This window comes from Protopterus annectens, chromosome 14.part0 (assembly GCF_019279795.1).
Source record: "Protopterus annectens isolate FY-2018-M chromosome 14.part0, PAN1.0, whole genome shotgun sequence".
NCBI classification, from domain to species: domain Eukaryota; kingdom Metazoa; phylum Chordata; order Ceratodontiformes; family Protopteridae; genus Protopterus; species Protopterus annectens.
Window position 1 is genome coordinate 707,720,821 of NC_056748.1, and position 21,771 is coordinate 707,742,591.

Consider the following 21,771-nt stretch of genomic DNA (forward strand, 5'->3'; position numbering starts at 1 on the left):
TGTTGTGTCTATTTATTTTTGTTCAAGAGGAATATCATTCAAATTCTTTTCAAGATTGTCTTGCATGACCTTGTTTTTTACTTTTCTTATTTGTTCTGCTATCTCTCAGTCTAAGAGTGATGGAACACCCTTTTCATTGTTCTTTAAATTTCTCTCCATCTGCAAAAGATTTATCTTAATTTTTTACTTATGTAGCAATACCTGTGGCTTAAAGCCTTCCCGTATTTGGGCTTTCTGTATTAAACTGAAAGAAATTAGTTAAGAACTCTGACCAGATCTGAGATGGTACTCTTCCTCTTTTACTGCAATACTGTAGTCTTTCGTTTTGCCAAATTAACTCATTTTTAACAGTCACCTGCTGCTTAGAATTTTCCATTTCTGAGACTTTCTGTTGTAGCTTAACAGAAAGTTTATAGTTGTTCTCAGGCGTTCTCATTTTCTATACTTTCCAAATTATTTCTATTGTAATACACCCTCTCATTCAGTAATTCTTTCTCTTAAACTCTGCTGGTCATTTGTTCTCCTTGCTGTACAGTACATTCAGGCTGCAACGACCCTTCTACTTTCTGCTTTTTATAACTTTCAGGTTGCAGAATTTTTCTGTGACTCCATTTTTTTCTACTGGTTCTGCTCTTGTAATCTGTTGTGTCATAGGTATATGCTAAAATATCTCTTTAAATGGCTTTATATCCTTCCTTTCTTTCTGTATTATTATCCACTGTTTTGTACCTTTAGGGCTTTCTAACACTATATTCTGATCTTTGTTTGATTCATTCACTCTTGGGTTGGGAGGGTGGCCTACTGGTTAAGGTGTTTGCCTTACAAACACAAGGTACAGGGCTTGAATCTCACAAGGGATAATTGGCTAGGCTTAAAATGGCTCACAAGGACAGTTAGCCTAGTACTAATCTATGAATCTGTGAGTGTGTCTGGAGTTTGCTCCCCTTCCCTTTCCCAAATTAGGCACAGGTGAATCTCTAGGCTTATTACATTGCTTGCTACCCTACTAACAATGGTAATGAGATCTGTCAATATTACCTTCTTCCAGTTACCTCCACAAATCTTTCAGAGTGGAAAAGGTCTTTTTCTATTATCATATCTCGCATTAAACTGGGGACTACAGCAACAGAAAAGAACTACCTTTCTAAACACTATCTGTATTTCTACTCTAACATTGGGATACTTGTTTCATATCACCACGAATGCAGCCTAATTTTAACTGCTTGTTTAGTAAGACTCTTCCTTTTACATATATATTGCTCCTTTATAAGTGTAACCACACAGCTTAGGTTTAGTAGTCCTAGTAGTTGTCTGTCATCAGTTAAGACCTTACACTTAATTAATTTTACAGAAACATAACAGCAGAAAGCTGACTCAAGTATTCGCGTTTCATAGGTTCAGTATCATCAGTAGCATGCTTGTTACTGGCTACAGTTTTCATACATATAGCACTGCGACTATTACTAGTACAAAAGCTACCTGTTTGACTGACATTTCTTTATTTAAACAAGATTATGGCTATTACTGATATTTTCTATTACCAGTATTTGGCACAGACTTTACCATAGGTTTAGAGTATTCAGTTTTAAACATAGCTTTCTTACATAGCAACCTCTCTGTACCAGTTAATCAACACATTCATTGCCCTTAGGGTCACTTTGAACCACTTACTTTCTTAAAGTAGCAGAAAAAGCCATTTTAAATGTATTAGTAGCCAGCATTTCTGTCATTTTTAGATTATCATCAGTGCAGTAGTCTCTTATGTGTAAAGAGCCGGGTTCTATCTTAACTGACTGTTTGCACTTTTGAAGTTGGAGGTTGGTATAATGTTTAAGGTGTTTACCACACAGTCACAAAGTGCAGAGTCTGATTCTCACTTTTGAAAAGAAATTGGCTTTGTGTAAAATGACCTGCAGGGGCAGCTAGCCTAGTACTTGCCTATGAACCCTAGTACGTTAACCCTTAAGATCTAGTCATACTTTAAGTGCATGCTTTGAATCACATAACTGATATCTACAGGTTTATTTAGGAAAAAAATGTCAAGCTATGTATTTTTTGAGATTTTGACTCAGAAGTAACACCAACTTGAGATAATAGTGTTTTTAACCTTTTCATAGTCATGATATATTATTCCTTTCAATGTCCATGAAGGCTTTTTATGGTTTGCCAGTTAGCTGGACTGATGTTATACTACTAGCCCTGTCACTTTGGTCCCATCTGTCCTGGTGGATGTACCATTTGATGGCCACAAGGTACACTTTGAGGTCTTCTCATTAGTTCGTTGTCATTACAGCCGAGTGACGTCTCCAGGCATTTCTGCAGTTACATCCTACTGTGCCTCTAGGCGTCAAATATTGCTTGTTCATATTTGCATTAATAATTCCAAAACCATGTTACATACAAGGTATCAGAAAATTTTATCTTGAAACTTACATGATGGCAAACACAATTGTATTGATATATCTTCTCTGTCAATGGGTACTTGTTAAAAATATAAGGTGAAAACTTTATTTTTTAAATGCTGAAGCCACGCCCACTGGGAGTACACTCAAAAGAGCTCTACTGGAGGGAATGAGCAGTGTCTTTGGAGAGACTATGGCTTTGAACAAGCATTAACTCCATACCCAAGTCTGGAGCAGCAGTAGTTTGTGGCTCTTGCTGTATAGCTGTCATCTTGGCAGACCACAGGTGTACTGCCCTCACAAAACAAAACTCCTTGTGCACACTATGATACTGTTGTCTAAAACATTTCGCATAAATATGAGGCCGTGAAAGGTAAACTCATGATCCTTGTTGGCCTAGAAATGTGTATACTAAGTTTTTCCACAGCACCCACTAGTGTTGTATTAAAACAAAGTAGCAGAGGCTCTTTGCCCATAAAATAATTAGGTTTTATTAACTCAGAATCTAAAATAACAACTTGGTGCAAGCTCTTCATGACATGACATAAAAACAGCACACAAACATTTTCAATCCCTCATACTATTGTAGGCTTAGTCTCCCAAGATAAAGTGAGGGTGAGGTACCTTCTTCCTGACTGGATTCTTCAGTAGAATTTTTATTTATTTATTTATTTTACTTATTTAACATTTGTTTACCGGGAAAGTGTGACTTGGAACAAAGCCAATTTTCAGTGGAGGCCCAGGGAAAAACACTCCAGATGTATGTCTTTGTAACTTGGGAGAAAACTGAAGCACCTGGAGGAAACCTACATGAACGCACGGAGGACATGCAGACTCCAAACAGAAGACACCCCAGTTGAGAATTGAACCAGAGACCCTCTTGCTGTGAGGCAACAACACAACTGCACCATCGGTCCAATTAGCTGCAGTTTGTCTTAGGGTCCTTCAGGTTGCATTTTCTCATACAGTATACTTCTTAAAATTGTTGTTCCAGGTACAGAACTCCTCCTGCAGTGATAGGCCGACTTCTCTGATTTCTAGAGTGATACCTCCTTTTTTTATACATAAAACTAATCAGATAATTGATTGATTGCATTGCTGTTTAAATGAACCATTTTACCTAATACAGAGACATAATTGTCTTTTTTTAAAAAGCAAGACATTTTCTTTACAGTAAGCCATAAATGCTAGACCAAGTTTCTATGCATCTTTATTTACAAGACATAATTTGTAACCCGTCATAATATTATTTACAGTATTATTTGCACAACATAATTTTGACACATCTCAGGCTTAGACCAGCTACAGTATACACACATACACATTTGTATATATGTAAAGTAATGTTTGTTTCTTAAAAATGTGAGTCTGGGGATTATGCACATTCCTTGAGCAAGTAATGGAATACTGCGTAGCGTTTGGGTACTTTACATATGTGAGGCATGAGGCTACTGTGGAAAGTGTCAACAGTCCTCACAGCATGTATACTGTTGATGAATCCAACTTTACACACCCTAACACTGATCTGTATCATTTAAATGAGAGAGGAGGAGAAGAATAGTAATGTATGGGAAAAATTAAATTAAAAAAAATAAACAGTATGATGTTCAAATGCCTTGTTAAATTTTGTTTGCAAATGAATTTCTGATTTTTGTTCATCTTTGCCCTATAACTAATTTTTTGTTATGGATTTTGTCCACAGTGTGTCTCAGGATCTGGTGCTGTAGGAAGCTGCTTTGAAAGTCGTGTTGTGGTGGTTTGTGAGAAGATGATGAATCGTGCATGCTGGGCCAAGTCTAAACACCTGATTCACTCAAAGACATTTCGAGGGATGACTCTGTTGCACCTGGCTGCAGCACAGGGCTATGCTACCTTGATCCAAACACTCATCAAATGGCGGTGAGAAAACTCATTTTTCCAACTGAAAAATAATTTCAGAGTATACTGAAGTTAATTCAGTTAAGTTTCCACTGCTGAAGGTCTAAGGTAAAAATCCCTTGCAGTGTCACAGTCTGTTTCCTGCAAATGATTCCTGTCCCTCAAAAAAAAAAAAAAACAGAAAGACTTTAAAATGTATCTAATTGGTATGCATCAAAAAGGAGCATATGGATTTTATATGTTGGGTATAGTATAGGTTCCCAAATGTTATAATGCTTATTCTTGAATTTTATACCTAGAAGTACATGGTAATAGTGATAGCACAATGGATAACCTTAAAGATGGAAGTAGCACAATTCTTGGTATTGTTGATGGCTATAAAGATAGACTTTTAGGCAGAAAATAAATGATGGGAAGTGGGCAAGCCAAAGTAGGAATAATTTACAAGATAAAAACAGAAAAGAAGATGCTGCTGTTTCCACATGTAAATCCTCAAGATGATGACCTCTTCAGCCAGGAACAGGATCATTCTGAATTCCATGGAAGAGGAGTTGTCCTTGGATAGTTTTGACTGTGTGTGTGTGTGTGTGTGTGTGTGTGTGTGTGTGTGTGTGTGTGTGTGTGTGTGTGTGTGTGTGTATTGAATACCTCTTAATGCAAGAAATCTGGACAAAGCCGTAAGTAATGGGGAAACAAAGGTCCAAATATATGGACAATTTTTTAATATTGCTCTTATAAAAATTTAGAAAGTTGACAAAATAAATGGTCTTGCATTACTATGAATTTTCTTAAGAGTATGAAGTCTGAAACTCAAATATCTGCCATTATATTCTGACCTCACTCCTCTGTGATTTGCCAAGAAAAAAAATGATAAAGAGCAGACCAAAAATATGGTGCACAAATGTGGACATTCTGTGAAAATCTGAATATTTGAGAGTTATGGTTTGTGTGTGTGTGTGTGTGTGTGTGTGTGTGTGTGTGTGTGTGTGTGTGTGTGTGTGTGTGTGTGTGTGTGTGTGTGTGTGTGTGTGTGTGTGTGTGTCTGTAATTGGAGTGTGTAGCAGTACTGTTTCTGTAACATATTTGAATCTACACTGTTTCTTTTGTACAGTGCTTAACTGCCTAGGGTTCAGTTTAGTTTATTGATCTTTACAGTATTTCAACATAAAAACAAAAGTAGAATTAATCTGCATATGGTTGATGTTCTGAATTTGCTGGTCAAAGAAATATTTATTTATTGTATGCCAGTTCATGTGATGCAGCTAGATTTCATTAAAGTTTTTTTTCTAGAGAATGTATTTAATACATAGTGCCATCTCCATGCATGGTGCACAGTTTTCTCTTGGCGATTGCCCCATGCATAACTTACTATTTTCATAATAGCCTTTTTTTCCACTATACATTAAAATTTTTATCACCATTGCATGTGGAATGAGATGAATAAGCTGAACATACTGGCAATCTGAATTAGAGCTTCAATGAATTATGGATAACAGACAGTAGTGGTTAGTGTAGTGTTAGTAGTGTTACCAAGAAAGGATGGTGACCACTGGAGTTTCTCAAGGAGTAGTACTTCAGGCATTCCTCTTTAATGTGTTTATCGAGGATCAGGAGAAGACCAAAGGAATACTCCCTTGTAACAGAATCAGTTTTGTATGTGGAAGGGAGAAAGGAATGAGGCAAATTTCAGTAAGATAAAAGATTTCTCCACAGCATGATCAGTAACAATTTTACTTCTGGTATGACAGTGAGGAGTTAAGTTTGATATTGATAGCCAAAAGCCATTAATTGGGAGAAAACTCCCTGGAAAACACATACTTAAGAGTATAATATATCCTGTCCTGGATTTATAAAATCCAAAGGAAGAAGAAAAAATGAGGAATTCCTGAATGAAAAAGTGTTTCCCATCAAGCGAACAGAAAAGACGTGCAGGAAAAGACAGATAAACTAATAATGTATTGGAAGGGCAAAGAAGTGAATATATCTTACATACAAGAAAAATAGATTGATTGTAGGAAGATGTTATGAGAATGATTGGCATATTATATAAAAACTAATGAAAACAGAGGCGATGGACAGTACACTTGTCTCATCAGGCAGACAAAATAGCAACAATTCAGAAGCCGAATATGGATCTAAAGCAGTGAAGCAAAGATTAAGTACTTTTGGATGCCCAACAAGAAGAAACTGCAGAAAAAATATAGGATTGGAAGAGAGGGCCTGAAGGGACAATTTCTGCTCTACAAACATGTCAGCGACCGTGGACGGCTTAAGCTATATGGAGTATATAAAGATACAACTTGCACAATGAACAGATATTCCAGAACAAGAGAGAAACATAAAAAGAGTCTATAGATCTGTTATAACAAGGAACTTTGCCAGGAGGCAACCCAAGCCTATACTAGTTAAATTTTAGTTCTTCTTATTAAAGGAGAAAACTTTATTCAGGCTTTGAAGGAAGGGAGAGAAGCTCATGGTAGGTAACACAAAGATCTTCTTGGATAATGTTTACTCAACTGTCACAAGGCTGAAACTAAACAAGTGTATACCTGTGATAAGAATCTGCAGGGAAAAGCCAAGGACACTCAAATTTAAGATTTGCCCAGCAGCCATGTTTTTTCCCAGAAGGAAGAAAGGAGCAGGAATTACACAACTTAAAAAGCTATGACTAGAAAGATGCCACACAAGATGGATCAGATTTAGGAGTGAAAAGAAACAGTGGAAGCTAATATGGAACGTGTGCCTGTAAAGCCAAGCGCAATGTTCAAGCAAAAAATGGAGGAGAAACAGAGGGAAGTACAGAAATTAAGCTAAATGATGTGGAGCAGGCAGAGAGATAACTGTAAGATGTTCTTCATGTTTCACTGTTGCAGTCATCACTTTGGTAAATGTGTAAAATACTCTGGGCAAAACTGGACATTGCTGTGTTGAAGGATTTTGACAAAATAGATATCATACTGCTGGATAGAAAAAGTGATAAACAGTGAGTTGGTTTCATACATAGGTTCATAGGTTCATCGGTGTGTACTAGGCTAATGGCCCTGGAGCCTTTACAAGCCTAGCCCATAGGATTACCCTGGCATTGTGCCACCCAACTTTAGTTCCTAGTGCCTCTGTTGAGTAGAGCCTCTGGAGTGATCCCTGGGTGAATTTTCTATTTCTGATCCACTCATCAAGATTTCTCTTAAAGAGGCCAGTGACATGCTCTGCTTGACATGTATGGGAAGTCTATTCCATAGCATGAGCAGTCTCTGGGTTATGAGCCTGTCCCTCCAGCATGTTCTGTTGATTGTGGTAGTGAGGTTGAGGTCTTTGGAGCATGTGGTGTGGATGGATTGGGATTTCTTTAGATGTAGCATTTCTAACAGAGCTGGGTCAGATATGGCTTTGTAAGTCAAGCAGAGATCGCCTCTAAGTAGGCGATATGAGACAGAGAATAGTTGGAGTTTTTTGAGTCATTCCATATAGGACAAGTGTTTAAGGCCTAGGATCCTCTTTGTGAGGTACTTTTGAGGCCTCTTCAGTTGTTGCAGGTGTCTAGTGAGTTACATGCCAAATGGGGCGTTGTACTCGATGATTGTCCTAGTGAGGGAAGAGTAGAGGGAGACAATGACCTATTTCTTCCTGGATGCAAAACCCTTAATAATGAGATGTGCCACATAGAAGGACTTTCTGACCACAGTGGCAACGTGGTGGTCAAAAGAGAGGTTGCTGTCAAGCTGTGTTCCCAGATCTCTTATAATGCCTTTTGTGTTCAGTGGACTACCATCAATGTGGTAATTCAAGGGAACCGGGTTTTTCCCAAAAGGGATGAAGACACATTTTTTGGCATTGAGCTTAAGGCCATGTTTCTGACACCAGTCGTTGGTCTCATTGAGGCCTTTCTGTAGGACATCAGCATCACTTGGGGAGTTAATAACAGCTCCCAAATTGCAATCATCTGTGAACTTTGTCAGCCAGAGTCCCTTCATGTTGGCCTGGACTTCAGAGAAGTAGATACCAAACAGGAGAGGACCAAGGACCGAACCCTGTGGGGCTCCACTCGTGACTGGTCAGAAGTCTGACTTTGAGTCAGCTACTGTCACACTGTGGGTTCTATCTGTGAGCCAGTTTGCAACCCACCTAGTGATGTAGGGGTTCATAGGTTCATAGGTTCATACTAGGCTATCTGCCTTAGGGCATTTACAAGCCTAGCCAGAGTGTATTTGGCTTTCGCCACCCCTTGGAATGAGTTTACTGTGCCCTTTTTAAGGTTGTGTTTACTGTGCCTCTGTCTAGTAGTGACACAGAAGTGATCCCTGGGGTAAACCTACGATCTCCCATCCACTCGTCAACATTTTTTTTGAAGAGAGTCAGTGAGGGGCTCTGCCTAACATGGACTGGGATTCTATTCCAGAGTGAAGGGCGCCTTTGGGTTATGAATCTGTCCCTCCAGCATGTCCTATTTATTTCTGTGCTGATGCCTAGCTTAGTAAGTTTTTCTATGATTCCTGAGTGGGGAATGGTATCAAAGGCCTTGGCCAGATCAAGGTAGGCTGTATGAACCACCTTACCTTCATCCACAGCTCTAGTGACGGACTCAAAGAAGTCAACCAAGTTGAGCAGGCATGATCTACCCTTCACAAAACCAAACTGTGTAGGATCCAGAGTTTGGTGATTCCCTATATCCTTGTTTATTAGGTCCATGATGATTCATAGCTTTACATATCAGACTCGTCAGGCTAATGGCGTGATAGTTCTCGGGGTCTGTAGTCGCTCCTTCTTTGTGGAGATGGATGACTGTAGCAGTGCACCATTCAGTAGGGACAAAGTCTGAGGTGAGGCTGTGATTGAACAGGGCACACAGATGAGGTGCCAGTTCACTCTGTAGTTCATGTAGAACATAGCCAGGGATAATGTAAGGTTCCATAGAAGCTGTATTCTTGGCCTTGGACAGTGCTGTTTTAACCTGCGCAGCAGTAATACTGGGTGCCTGGCAATCTACTGGTGTTGTGATTGGTCCTTTTGGGGGGGAGGGGTAAAGTTAGCACTGAATCTGTTCGCCAGTATATTTGCAATATCTGTTGGTTCAGTATAGGAGATACCAATTTGCAGTAGCTCAGAGCAAATCTGGGTATTGTCATGGAGATTCTTTACATAACTAGAAGGCCTTGTGGTTGTCTTTACTATCTGCTGCAATTCTGTTTTCATAGCTAGCTTTAGAGGATTTGATGAAGGATCTCAACCTTTTGCTGAGGCTGATAAGGGAATCTTTCCAGTCTTGGGACTTCACCTTATTCCGCATCAGTTTCTTCCTTCTGTTGTAGAGTTTGTTTATGGTAGGGGATCACCAGATTGCCTTCCTTTTTTTAAGGAGAGAGTCTTAGTTCTATTGGGTATGGCGAGATCCATGCATTTGTGTATGATATGGCGGTCATGCAATTATTATCCATTTACATGGGTGCCGTGAAGTTAGCCACCTCTGTTTTTCGAAGCCCAAAGTTAGCTTTGGAGAAGTTTTTCATGATGGTTACCTTTGTTGGGAGGGTGGGAGGGATGTGGATTTCCAAGGTGATTAGCTTGTGATCGGATCTAACCAGGGAGGAGTTGACTATTGGTGTAGAGCAACGTTCGCCCATGTTAATAATGACCAGGTCAAGGATGTTACTACCTCTAGTGGGGGTAAGAATGAGTTGGTCCAAGGCATTGGAATTAATGAATTCCAGAAAGCGTATTGGTACATGAGTAGTTTTCCCAGTTAATGGATCAGTAGTTGAAGTCGCCCAGTATGAGAGTGTTAGGCTGGACCCTAATATTCTACAGGGTGCTTAGGAATGTGGAGTGTGAATCTTGGGACATGGCTGGGGACCTATAGCAGGCTACAACCTGAATCGCTGTCTTACCCAGTGTTAGCTGCACCTGAAGTATCTCAGATGCGTTATGTTGGGCTACCAGTCTGGAGGTGTGCGCATCCTTTATAAATATGGAGACACCACCGCCTTTGTAGCTTCGGTCCAAGTTCTGGGGCCAAAAGGTGTGGAATGAGATGTAGCCTGGTAGTGCATACTGGCATAATAAAGGTAAGAAAAAGTTAACCTTGAAGTAAAATAAAATGTTGTGTTGTTGTCAGTCTCTCCTTTATTTTGGTATATGGGTCAGATTCAATCCGTTGGATCCATCTCTGCCTTATGCAGAAGCTCCTGGCCTCCAACTCAGCTTTTGGGCAATCTACCCTTTACAGATCACAGAATGCACTTCCCCATTACCTCAGATCTTGTTTGCCACTTTGCCAGTGAAGTGGTAACTTCACTAGCTCTGGGCTAAATGAGGAGTTTTTTTCAATATTTCTTAATATTTCTTAATTTTGTTCATAGTGTTACATTCTCAATAGCTTATATTGCTTACCGTTTTTAGATTTATACCATTCCTATTCAAAACATCCCTTGGGTTTTTTTTTTTTTTTTTTGTTTGTTTTTTTTTTTACAGCATTTTCTTTTCCCCTTCTATCACTTATTACAAAAAAAAAAAATAAAAAAATAATGAAGCAGTTGTTTGATAGTTTAGTTTCTTCCTGTTTGCTTAGAGAGTCCGTTATTTTTTTATTAGGACTTCTCTAGTTTTTCACTTCTTTTACATATCTATATATATATATATATATATATATATATATAGGTCTACCTGAAAACGCCAAAAATTGCAGAACGCCGACAACGAGAACACCGACACCGGAATATCGACAGTGAAGAAGACTGACAGTTGAGAATCCTGATGCTGAGAACACTGACATGTTAAGGTAAGTTTGCAATAGGGACGGACGTTAGGGTCAGGGTGTGGGTAAGGTAAGTGTGTAATAGTGACGGACTTTAGGGTAGGGTGCAAGTCAGGTAAGGGTGCGATAGTGACGGAGTTTAGGTTTAGGGGAGGGTTAGGTGAGTTAGGGTCTGGATAAGGTAAGTGTTCTGCTCCAACTTTGGCTCTGAGTTCCTCTGCTCTGTCAGAGCAGGCAGAGTCTGGGAGCAGTAGCTCTCTGCCTTTACCCGGGGGCAGGGAGCTGACTTCCTTTTCTTTGGATCAGACTTTGCCTTTCGGAGCTTCGGCGTTGTTGAGCTCAGCTCCTGCCTCAGACTTGAATCATCCTTCTTCGGAAAGAGGAGGACCCTTTACTCCGACAGTTTTTAATCAGCTCTGAAGGGTTCCTTGGATCAGAAGCAGGTGGCATTCAAGGCCATGAGAAGAGCTTTGACTGCCTCTCAGTCAAGGGTTCAATCTTCCCAGGATCTTCCTTACCATCCCTTACCAGTGTCTTCTGCCTCTTAGTCACTTCTTTCACAGGGACAGGCGGGATCTCAAGCCTCAAGATGTCCCGATCTCTTACGAAACTTTTCCAGATAACCCCACTGAAGAAGTCCCTTGGAAGAGAACTTGCAAGAGGAAGCATTTGGTCTCCCCAGAGGAGTCCATCACCACAGATTCTGACCTTGATGAGGCTGAGGGGTCCTCACGGTCTCCTCTTGAGGACGTCTCTTTTGGAGACATTCTAAAATTGTTAAAACAGATAAGACTGGGCATCCAACATCCCTTCAGTGGAGGATTCAGTATACCTGAAAGCTTTTGGATCCCACCCTTTCACCTCTTGGCTGACCCGCCTTCCGATGAGCTTATTGAGTTAATCTCTCAGAAGGTGTGGGACACCCCAGACACCATTGATCTCACCCAGAGGAGGCCAGATAAGCATATCACTTCACCCCCTGATAAAAAGTTTCTTACCAAAGGAGTTGCAGTAGATCCAATGGTCGTAGCAGCAGCAACTAAAAAGGAACTTCTGAGACCAGTTCCACTATTCATCCTCCTAATAAAGATTCTAGGATGATGGACAGATGTTGGAAAGCAAGTCTTTTCTTCAGTCAGCTTTACTTTGTGCTTGTTGAATTATTTGATGCATTTTACTAGGCTGCAAAGGGATCTGCTGAAAGAGTTTTCAGATACCCTACAAGGAGCTGTGGCTGATGAGGTCTCAGATAAAGTAGCCTCTCAGCTCACCACCCTTAATTCAGTAGTTAACTCCTCCATGAGACTGATTTCATATGCAGTGGATGGAGCGAGTAGAGCCGCAGTTTCAGGTATCTCTGTTAGGAGGCAGGCCTATATGCAACTTTGCAATTTCGCAGACCCCTTCAAGTCTTCCTTTGTGAATGCACCCTTCGATAGCTCATCTGTTTTTTGGCCCAAAGTGAAAGAAATACTCACTAGGTGTGAACAGGAAGGCAAGACCTTGTCTGCTGTAGGAGTCCATTTTTCCACTCCAACCAGGCCTTATCACAAAGGTAAAAAATGTAGTGGAAAGATGTGGTTCCGAAAATCTCAAATGTCTTTCCAGGACACACAGGGTGAAAGTTCCCCCAGATGCAGAGGTGAGAACAATAATGGAAGATGCCATCCTCGCAGCAGGGGAGCCCCACAAAATCAGGGCTGTAGAGATATCTTCTTTGGCAAGCCCTTTCAGCACTCCTGAAAGGAGGCCCGATTGCTCACCTGTGGAGGCAATCGGGGGCTGGCTGTCTCTGCACCCACAGGCCTGGCTTCACATTACAAATGACAGATGAGTCCATTAAATAATATCCAGAGATTATTTCATCCCCTTCTCCCATCCCCTACCTCAAATCAAAAGAATCCCAGACATGCCATCCAGTCAAAGAGATCAAGCAAATACAGAAGTACAAAAGTTCCTAGACAAACAAGTCATCCAAGAAGTCACCTCAGACCAAAGAGGATTCAGAACTTACTCAAGATACTTTTTGGTGCCAAAGAAAACAGGGGACTGGAGACTTATTTGGGATCTCAGCAATATAAACAAGTCGATCAAAAAGGGCAAGTTCCAAATGGTCACTTTACAGTCAGTTCTTCCTTTCCTAGGAAAAGGCAATTGGATGTGCTCAATAGGCCTTCAGGATGCATACTACTATATAAAAATGGATAGGCGCTCCAGAAGGTATCTGTGCTTCCAGCCCTTTGGGCTTACTGCATCCCCCAGAGTGTTCACCAAATGCATGGCAGTGGTTGCGGATCACTTCAGACATCAAGGATTCCGAGTGTTTCCATACCTAGATGACTGGCTCCTAACCGCCATAACCAGGCATTAACTCTTAATGGCAAGAGAAACTACTATAAATCTTTGCAATTATCTGGGAATCACCTTCAATTTTGAGAAATCTGCTCTAGAACCCTGTCAAAATCTGATTTTCATAGGAGCTCGCTTATATACAAGAAAAATGATAGCACGACTTCCATCTCACTTATTTCACTGAGAAATCAATCAAGGTCCTAATTCACAAAAAAAGTGTGTCTGCAAAACTAGTACTTCAAATCTTAGGAACAATGGCAGCTTCAATTGTACTATTACCTCTAGCCTGCCTTCATATGTGAATTCTGTGATGGTTGTTATCGACCCAATGGTCCTTTCTAGATCTACCAATGTCTCACAAGTTCTTGATAACTGATGTCTGCAGGAAGGGTCTTCATTGATGGATTTATTCCAATCACGTCAGTTAAGGTCGTCCGTTTGTACCCAGTCAGACCCAGGCCACTGTGACCAAGGATGCCTCCTGTATAGGGTGGGGGTGGGGAATTATCTAGGAAAGACAGTGCAAGGCATTTGGTCCTCTCATGAGACCCATCTGCATATAAATGTTCTAGAGATGAGATCTGTGATTCTATCATTGCAAGCCTTTCAAGACTCTTTTCCTTAGGGGACAGTAGCAGTCCAGTCAGACAACATGTCAGTAGTCTGGTACATCAATAAACAGGGAGGCACCAGATCTTATCCCCTTTGTCAAGAAGCTGTCCAAGTTGGCAATGGGCAATATCTTCCAACCACTTTCTGATAGCAGTGCACATTCCGGGGAAATCCAGCATGATAGCGGACAACCTCAGTAGGGCAATTCCGATGCCTCATGAGTGGTGCCTCAAACAAGAAGTTGCAGAAAGGATCTTCCAGAAATGGGGTCAGCCTTGCTGCGATCTCTTTGCATCACCCATGAACAACAAATGCAGCAGCTACTTTGCCCTAATCCCCTCTCAGGGGGAGTCACTGAGGGATGCACTGGTGCACGATTGGCCCCCAGGACTTCTGTATGCTTATCCTCCAACTCCCTTGATTCACAAAGTGTTACAGAAAGCAAATCTGTTGAAGAGAACACTCATCCTCATTGCCCCTTACTGGCCCCAACAGATTTGGTTTTCCTTTCTATGGGCTCATCTCCAGGAAGATTCATGGATTCTGGACCCAGTTCCAGATCATCACCAAGGGCTGGTTCTTCCGGAGTTGAAAAATCTAAATTTGAAAGCATGCCTGCTCCAATTCCGATGATAGCCAGGCATTCTCTTTTATCTTCTTTGGTGAAGCACATTTTGCTTTCTTCACTTAAATCTTCCACACAAAAACTGTACAAAAGCAAGTGGAAAAGGTTTGTCATGTGGTCCATGGAAAAGAACATTGATCATTTTACTGCTCCGCTGCACTTCATTCTGGAATTTCTAGTGAAACTTTTTAGTGAGGGACCTGCTGCAGCTACCATAAGAGTTAAATCAGCTGCAATTTCTAATTATTATCTAGGAGAGAATGGTTCCTCCATCATGTCCCATAAGCTTTGTAAAACCATTTTGAAAGGAGTTTTGTTGCCGAAACCATCTTACAAAAGTCCTTTGGCCCCTTGGAATTTGAATTTTGTATTGTCTCATGACTCATTCTCCATTTGAGCCTTCAGCAAATTGTGATTTAAAATTCTTGGCTTTGAAAACAATTTTTTGTGGCTATTACTTCAGCAAGAAGGGTATCTGAATTGCAAGCATTATCTATAAAGCCACCCTATTTAATTTCTCACAAAGACAGAGTTTCATTATGAACTAACCCTTCCTTCCTGCTCAAAACAGTCTTTGAGACTAATCTCAGTCAGTCCATTGAACTGCCATTTTTTCCTGAATTTCCAAAATAAAGGAGAATATTTGCTACACCTATTAGATGTTCACAAACAATTGTGTTTTTACTTACACAGAACAAAGGTTTTCAATCAGTTGTTTACCTTTTCTGAAACAAGAAAAGCTTTTCAGTTTCCATAGTTACCTTGTCAAAATGTTTTTCTGATTGCATGACTTTCATTTATCTTGTTTATTACCTTGCACAAAAGCTAGACATGCCTCTGCTGGATCTCACTTGCTATCCACCCTCCTCTACTGCTCTCAGATCTTTACCAACTGATCCAAAGCTGACCTTAATAAACTGAATCCTGCTATAAAAATTAGCAAAGTTTGCTACCAGTCAACCCCATAAAGCGCATCACTGCACAGTTCTCCGACAGCTCAACTGGCTGGAACTTCCCAATCTGTTAGCGCTAAAGCAATTTTCACTTGCCCATAAAATCATATACAACTCCACTAACTGCCCAACCCTTTCAAACGTGGTACAGCCTAACACTAACTGTAGGCTCCATAGGTCATCTAACAAACTAATGCTAAAAGTGACCCAGTCTCACAACTATCATGGCAACTGTCTCTACTCCTATAAATTGCCAAGGACTGAAATAATTTTCCTCAGCACATCCTAAAATTTCCTAATCTGTATGCATTTAAAACTACCCTGAAAGATTATCTGGATACTAACTGGCTTTGCCCCTGTACTGTTCCTGGCTAGTTTTCTTTCTATTGCTACTTGTCTCTTGCATGAGATTCCTATTACTGTTCAGCTCTTGCATGACTTGCATATTATCTCTTTGATTTTCTTTTGGATGTTGTATACCTTTATATAACTTCTTAATTTGTACCTAACTTATTTTGCACACTATGTAAAAGTTTGCTATTACCTTGTAATCCTTGTGTGATCTTGTAACATGAATTTTTTGTTATATTTGTTTTTTACCTACTTGTACTTTAACTAATTTGTACTGTTCTGGAGTTTTTCTCCTCGGGTCTCCGATGAAAACGGGTTTCCAACCCAGCCAGGCACTACCTGGTTAACAAATGTAAATAAATAATAAATAAATAAATTTATAAAACCCAAAATAAACAATTGCCTAAACCAGTCAAAGCACATTCTACCAGAGCTGTGGCTACTTCTTCAGCTTTTCTGGACAGAGAATCATTAGACAATATTTGTGCAGCAGACACATGGTCAACCCCCCATACTTTTATTAGTCATTACAAAGTAGATTTGGCCTCCATGGGTAAAGCTTCTTTTGGATCGATGGTTCTGAGGAATATTCTTCCATGAGCCACCCAAGATTTAGGTTGCTATGGAAGCTGTCCCATATGTTACAATAAAGGTGAGATTGACAACAACACATAAAGAAGTTATGTACTTACCATAATGTTCCATGTGTGTGTTGTCCATCTCCACCTTTATTGTCACAATCCTCCTACCTACCCCCTTCCTAGACTCCTGGAAGAGCGGGTGATACAAAATGAGGCCTTTCTAGGACTCCTCGTTATTTGAAATGTTTCTTTAGTACTTTGAATAGTATTTCTTCTCTCTTCTTTTATATAACCAGTGGCTCCTTTATTGGGCAAACAAGATCTGAGGTAATGGGGAAGTGCATTCTGGGAAGGGTAGATTGCCCAAGAGCTTAGTTGGAGGCCACATGCTACTACATAAGGCTGAGACAGATCAGACAAATCGGATCCAACTCATATGTGAGAATAAAGGCAGAGATGGACAACACACATGCAACATTATGGTAAGTACATAACTTCTTTTTTTTTATTGCTGTACCTCTTTATAAGTTATACCAGATTATGCCACTACTGTAACTCATTATATCTGAGTGATGCCTTCAGGTGCATCCTCAGTTAACTCCTGCTGACGCCTCTAGGTGTCAAATATTGCTTGTTCATATTTACATCAATAGTTCCAAAACCATGCTATGTACAATGTTTTAAAATATTTCATCTTAAAGCTTACATAATGGCAAACTCAATTACATTAATATCTAATCTCTGTCTAGGGCATGTAAAAAAATCTTAACTGTTGTTATGATATTAATTTATGTAGATATAATATAATTTTCAATTTTTCTAAATATTTCAATAACCAAGTAACACAGACAGAACTCCTTAGCCTCATATGAAAGCTCTTGGCTAGATGAATAATTTGCTGCTAACATTATGTGCGTAACTTGAGTGGTTGCTGAGATATTGTAAGTTGTTTACAAAATATTACAAACATAGTAGTTACTGTGTTTACTGCGACTTATAAAATTCAGTTTAAGACCTAGCACCTAAAGAATACTACTGCTTTAAAAATAGTTTGTGCTGAAGGGTTTGCTGTTTTGATAATCGCTGTGGTTCGAGAGATATGAACATTTGTTTGAAATGTGAGGATATAATTTGATTCTGCCAAAAGGCTTAGGCTCTGCCCATTGGAAGTTACAGTGCAAACTTCCTGAGCTCCACTGTAGTTAAATGAGTTAAAGTAATATTTGTTTGTTTGTTTTACTGAATTATTATTACACCCCATGTCTCTCTGTTTTGTAGGAACTGTGTATATTCTCAATTATAATGAAAGCTTGAGCACTGACAGACTGAGGTGTCTAGTGTAGTTATTGTTTCTGTTAACTGCTAACATTTGTTTTGGTTACTGTTTCAGCACCAAACATGCTGACAGCATTGACCTGGAACTGGAGGTAGACCCTCTGAACGTGGACCACTTCTCTTGTACTCCACTGGTTAGTAACACAACTGATACTTACTGTTCATTGAGATATTTGCATGAAATGTTTATATCCTAATTTTTGAGAGTTATAAGACTGAATCTCCCAAAACAGACTTCTAGTACTGTGTGTTTTGTGGGCAAGTATGGGTAAGTGTTCATTAGGTTCAGCCTGTATTGAGTCCAAGGCTGGACAATGCATGACACCTACCTAAAATGAGGTAATGCATAGAAACTGAAAAGCTAGAAGTTTATACATGTAGACTAAACTCTTGGTTAACCAGCACCCATGGGGATTGGTAGATGCCGGATAACTGTAGTTTCTAGTTGCTTGAGAGTTACTATTAAAAATAGGCCTGACTAATACTATACCCTATACAATTTTCTTGGTTTTGACTTGTTCTTAGGTTGGGGAGACATGGAATGTATTCCTATCTTTCTTTTTAAAACAATAAAACTCTAAAAATGTAAGGTATGTTTCTGTGTGTGTGTGTGTGTGGGGGGGGGGGGGGCAGAAAGTGCAACACATGAAAATTGTACTGTATTTCTTAGATTTTTTTTTTCTGGTTGCTTGAGTTCCGATTAACTGAGAGTTTACTAGTTTACTATTTGTAACAGACAGAAATGATTACTACTTTAATGCAGATCTTTTGTGGGTAAAGTTTTGTCCCCTGCCTTTATTTGTTGCAGATGTGGGCATGTGCACTTGGTCACCTGGAAGCGGCAGTAGTCTTGTATAAATGGGACCATCGAGCTATTTCAATCCCTGATTCACTTGGGCGATTACCACTGGCCATTGCCCGCTCTCGAGGTCATGTGAAGTTGGCTGAGGTCCTTGAGCAGCTGCAGAGGGAGGAACTATGTCAACTGGATCAATCCCAGAAAGTCCATTGTCCCCCAGGAACAGATCCCAGCACAGACAGCTGGATTGCACAGTGGCAAAATGACACATCTACCAGCACAGACTGGCAGAAAGGAAGCAATGTGAATTCCAATTCAAATCCAGGTTAGAGCTCAGACTTTTTTCTAGTCTCATCTTTTTTCCTTGCCTTGTTTATTCCATAACAGTCTGCTGAAAAAAGAGCAGAGATGTGACTTGACAGAAAATCTCTCAATGTCACATCTTGCTAGTTTACAAACATTATTGTATTTATGTCAGTGCAGTCTGAAGGAAACAGAATATTTTACAGTTAAATGATTATTTTTATACTGTATTCATTTCTACAACTTGCTGAAGCTTTACAGCTGCAGGTTATATCCCAAGGGCTTCAAATACATCTTTAATTGTTTTATTCTTTGATGCATTTTCGGTGCCTTTTCTAAATATAGCAGTTTTTGTCTATATGCTTGTGTATCTTCTTTGTAATGACTTGAGATGAAAACAAATGTGCAGGAGGAGCAGCAGAGTAAATTTCTGAAGTCGTATTTTGATATATTAGTTTGATCTTTTATTTTGGCAAGACTTTTTGTAGGCTTGTGACATTTTTATTCTATTAGTCTTACAGAATATTAAAAAATCAGTTTGAAGCTTTTTTCTTGAATCCTTACACATCCGTCCTTATGCACAGCAATGAAGTTGATATGCAACACATAGTGGAGGCTTTTATGATAAGATCAGAATATTGATGGACACAGAGCACATTTGTCGATTTGTTTTTATCCAAGTAGATTTCTAAAGCTTCATAGAAAAGCACAAAAATTGTGATAACCACAAAAAAAGAGGTGATAATTCCACCCTTCAGACTATTATATTACCCATAGTATTGGATGATTGGGAGAAAAAAGAGAGGAGTGGTTTTCTGAGTGTAGTAAACTTTTGTAACTCTGTGTCAGAAAACATAAAGCAAGTAAAATCATATAAATTATTAGGCTTTAAGGATAATTAGACATGCATGAGAAATGAGAAACTTGCGATATGGTAACACTGAGTACTAAGGATGATTTATCTTGCGAGAATATAATACCATGGTGTTGATGATGATGATGATGATGATTTGCTTTTTTTCCCACAATGTCCATATGTATCTTCTGGGCTTATATGAAAATTGTCCAGTAAGATCAGAATTCTGTCTTAGTTAACCAGTTTAAATAAGTGTGTGTACAATACCTTCGACATGCACTGTTTTAATACCTTATTTCATTTTAGTTAATTTGACACACTTCCCAATTTCCACAGTTTGTCCTAAATTACCTCAGTCACCTCCTTTTGGATGTTTTATACAAAGTAGATAGGCTTCAGCACAAAATGTTCACTCTGAACCCTTTAGCCTGTGACCCCAGGTTCCTGACCCAGAGACTCCCCAGACTCTGGAATAGATTGCCCATGCATGTCAAGCAGAGTGCCTCTTTGGCCCTCTTCAAAAGGAACCTTGACGATTGGATGGGAGAAAGGAAATTCATCCCGGGGATCACGTCAGTCACCCTGCTAGACTGGGGTCCAGGGAAGTAAATAGTGTGGGAAGAAATAGCCAGGGAATTGTTATGGCTAGGCTTGTATAGGCTCTAGGGCTGATAGCCTAGTACCAACCTATGAACCATCCCATTCTGCTATGCACTCATACACGCTAGAGCTCTGAGTGAGAATCCATTTTGTATGTAGTCAAAGCATAATGATAAGCATAGCCTCTATATCCCCAGACAGCTCTGTGAAACTATGCAAGTCATAACCTATACTTAACTGATGTAGAAATAGTGTATGACATGTTTTATTTGTTGATATTGTGATGATGTGAGGTATTGCCAGCTGTGTCAGGAGAATAGGGCAGTGGATTTGTAATGTATGCCAGCATAGCTAGCTGGAGTTTTGTAAAGAATTATATATTGTTTGTATATCAAACTGATTTATATAGGTGCTTGTGTTGCAAATGTACCAGCAGTGGGTTCTGCTGGACAGAAAATATATACAACTGCATGTTAGACTGTGTTGTAACTGTTGAAAATAATATGTTGTAACAAGAGGATACTGGAAGAGAAGAGGTTAATCTCAGTCCAGCTAACTTTGAAAAATAGTCTGAAATTAAATTACCTGGTTTATGCCATAAAGATTGTATCTTACAATTCTGATTGCAGCCAGAGACAAAATATCTGTGAAAACCAGGACTAGGAATCCTACTGTATTGTTCTTGTGGGTAAACTAATTGCTGCCCTGGAAGGAAGGAAGTTTTTGAAATGGTTTTATAGCTTCCAGATGCTATAACACAGATTAGCAAAGGTCTGTATGTATATGACAACACATAGGTGTAAGATTCTGACACAGTTTCAAGTAAAGGGAGTAGTGGGGGAATCAATAGTCAGATGAGATGTCATTCTATAGCCAGCATTGAAATGATATTTAGATATTAATGAGAGATGTCACTTAGGTCTCAGGAGTCTGTTTTTGAAACCTGACAAAAAAGGATCACTCACTTACCCACTTCATCTTGTCTTGCTTTAAAAAGTAACTACGGACTAGTAATTCTTTAGATCAGTCAGGGAAATATAGAGAGATTAGTTAATTATTGTTTTTCTCTATCTGTCTGAATCTTTCCATCAGTTTTAATTTTAATATTTCCTGTGGCTGAAACTCTGGTGTTTATTGTAAATAGATATTTAGTATTTTCATGTTTTTTTATTTATCATTAAATATATTTAAACTTTTCATTGTGGCTGGTCTTTTAGAGAATACTTTAACCTTTGAGAGTATATTTATTTGGTAACACTGTGGCCACTTCTGAAAGCCTTGTTCCATTGGTCAAAAACTACCATTTATATTAGTATTCATTTTACTCAGCATAATTGATTACCCTTGTAAGAGCCTTACAGTAGCTAGCTTCGGAG

The 21,771-nt window shown here is 39.4% G+C and overlaps 1 protein-coding gene across 5 annotated transcripts in view; it reads left to right on the forward strand.

Moving 5' to 3' along the window:
- CAMTA1 (calmodulin binding transcription activator 1) overlaps positions 1-21,771 on the forward strand; it is a 2,166,856-nt gene that overhangs the window by 1,122,760 nt on the left and 1,022,325 nt on the right. For all 5 annotated transcript variants that reach the window (XM_044056441.1, XM_044056437.1, XM_044056440.1 and 2 more), the window contains 3 exons: positions 4,105-4,301; positions 17,893-17,971; positions 18,646-18,961. In XM_044056441.1, the coding sequence (XP_043912376.1) occupies positions 4,105-4,301; positions 17,893-17,971; positions 18,646-18,961 (592 nt within the window). The remainder of the gene's footprint in view (positions 1-4,104; positions 4,302-17,892; positions 17,972-18,645; positions 18,962-21,771) is intronic.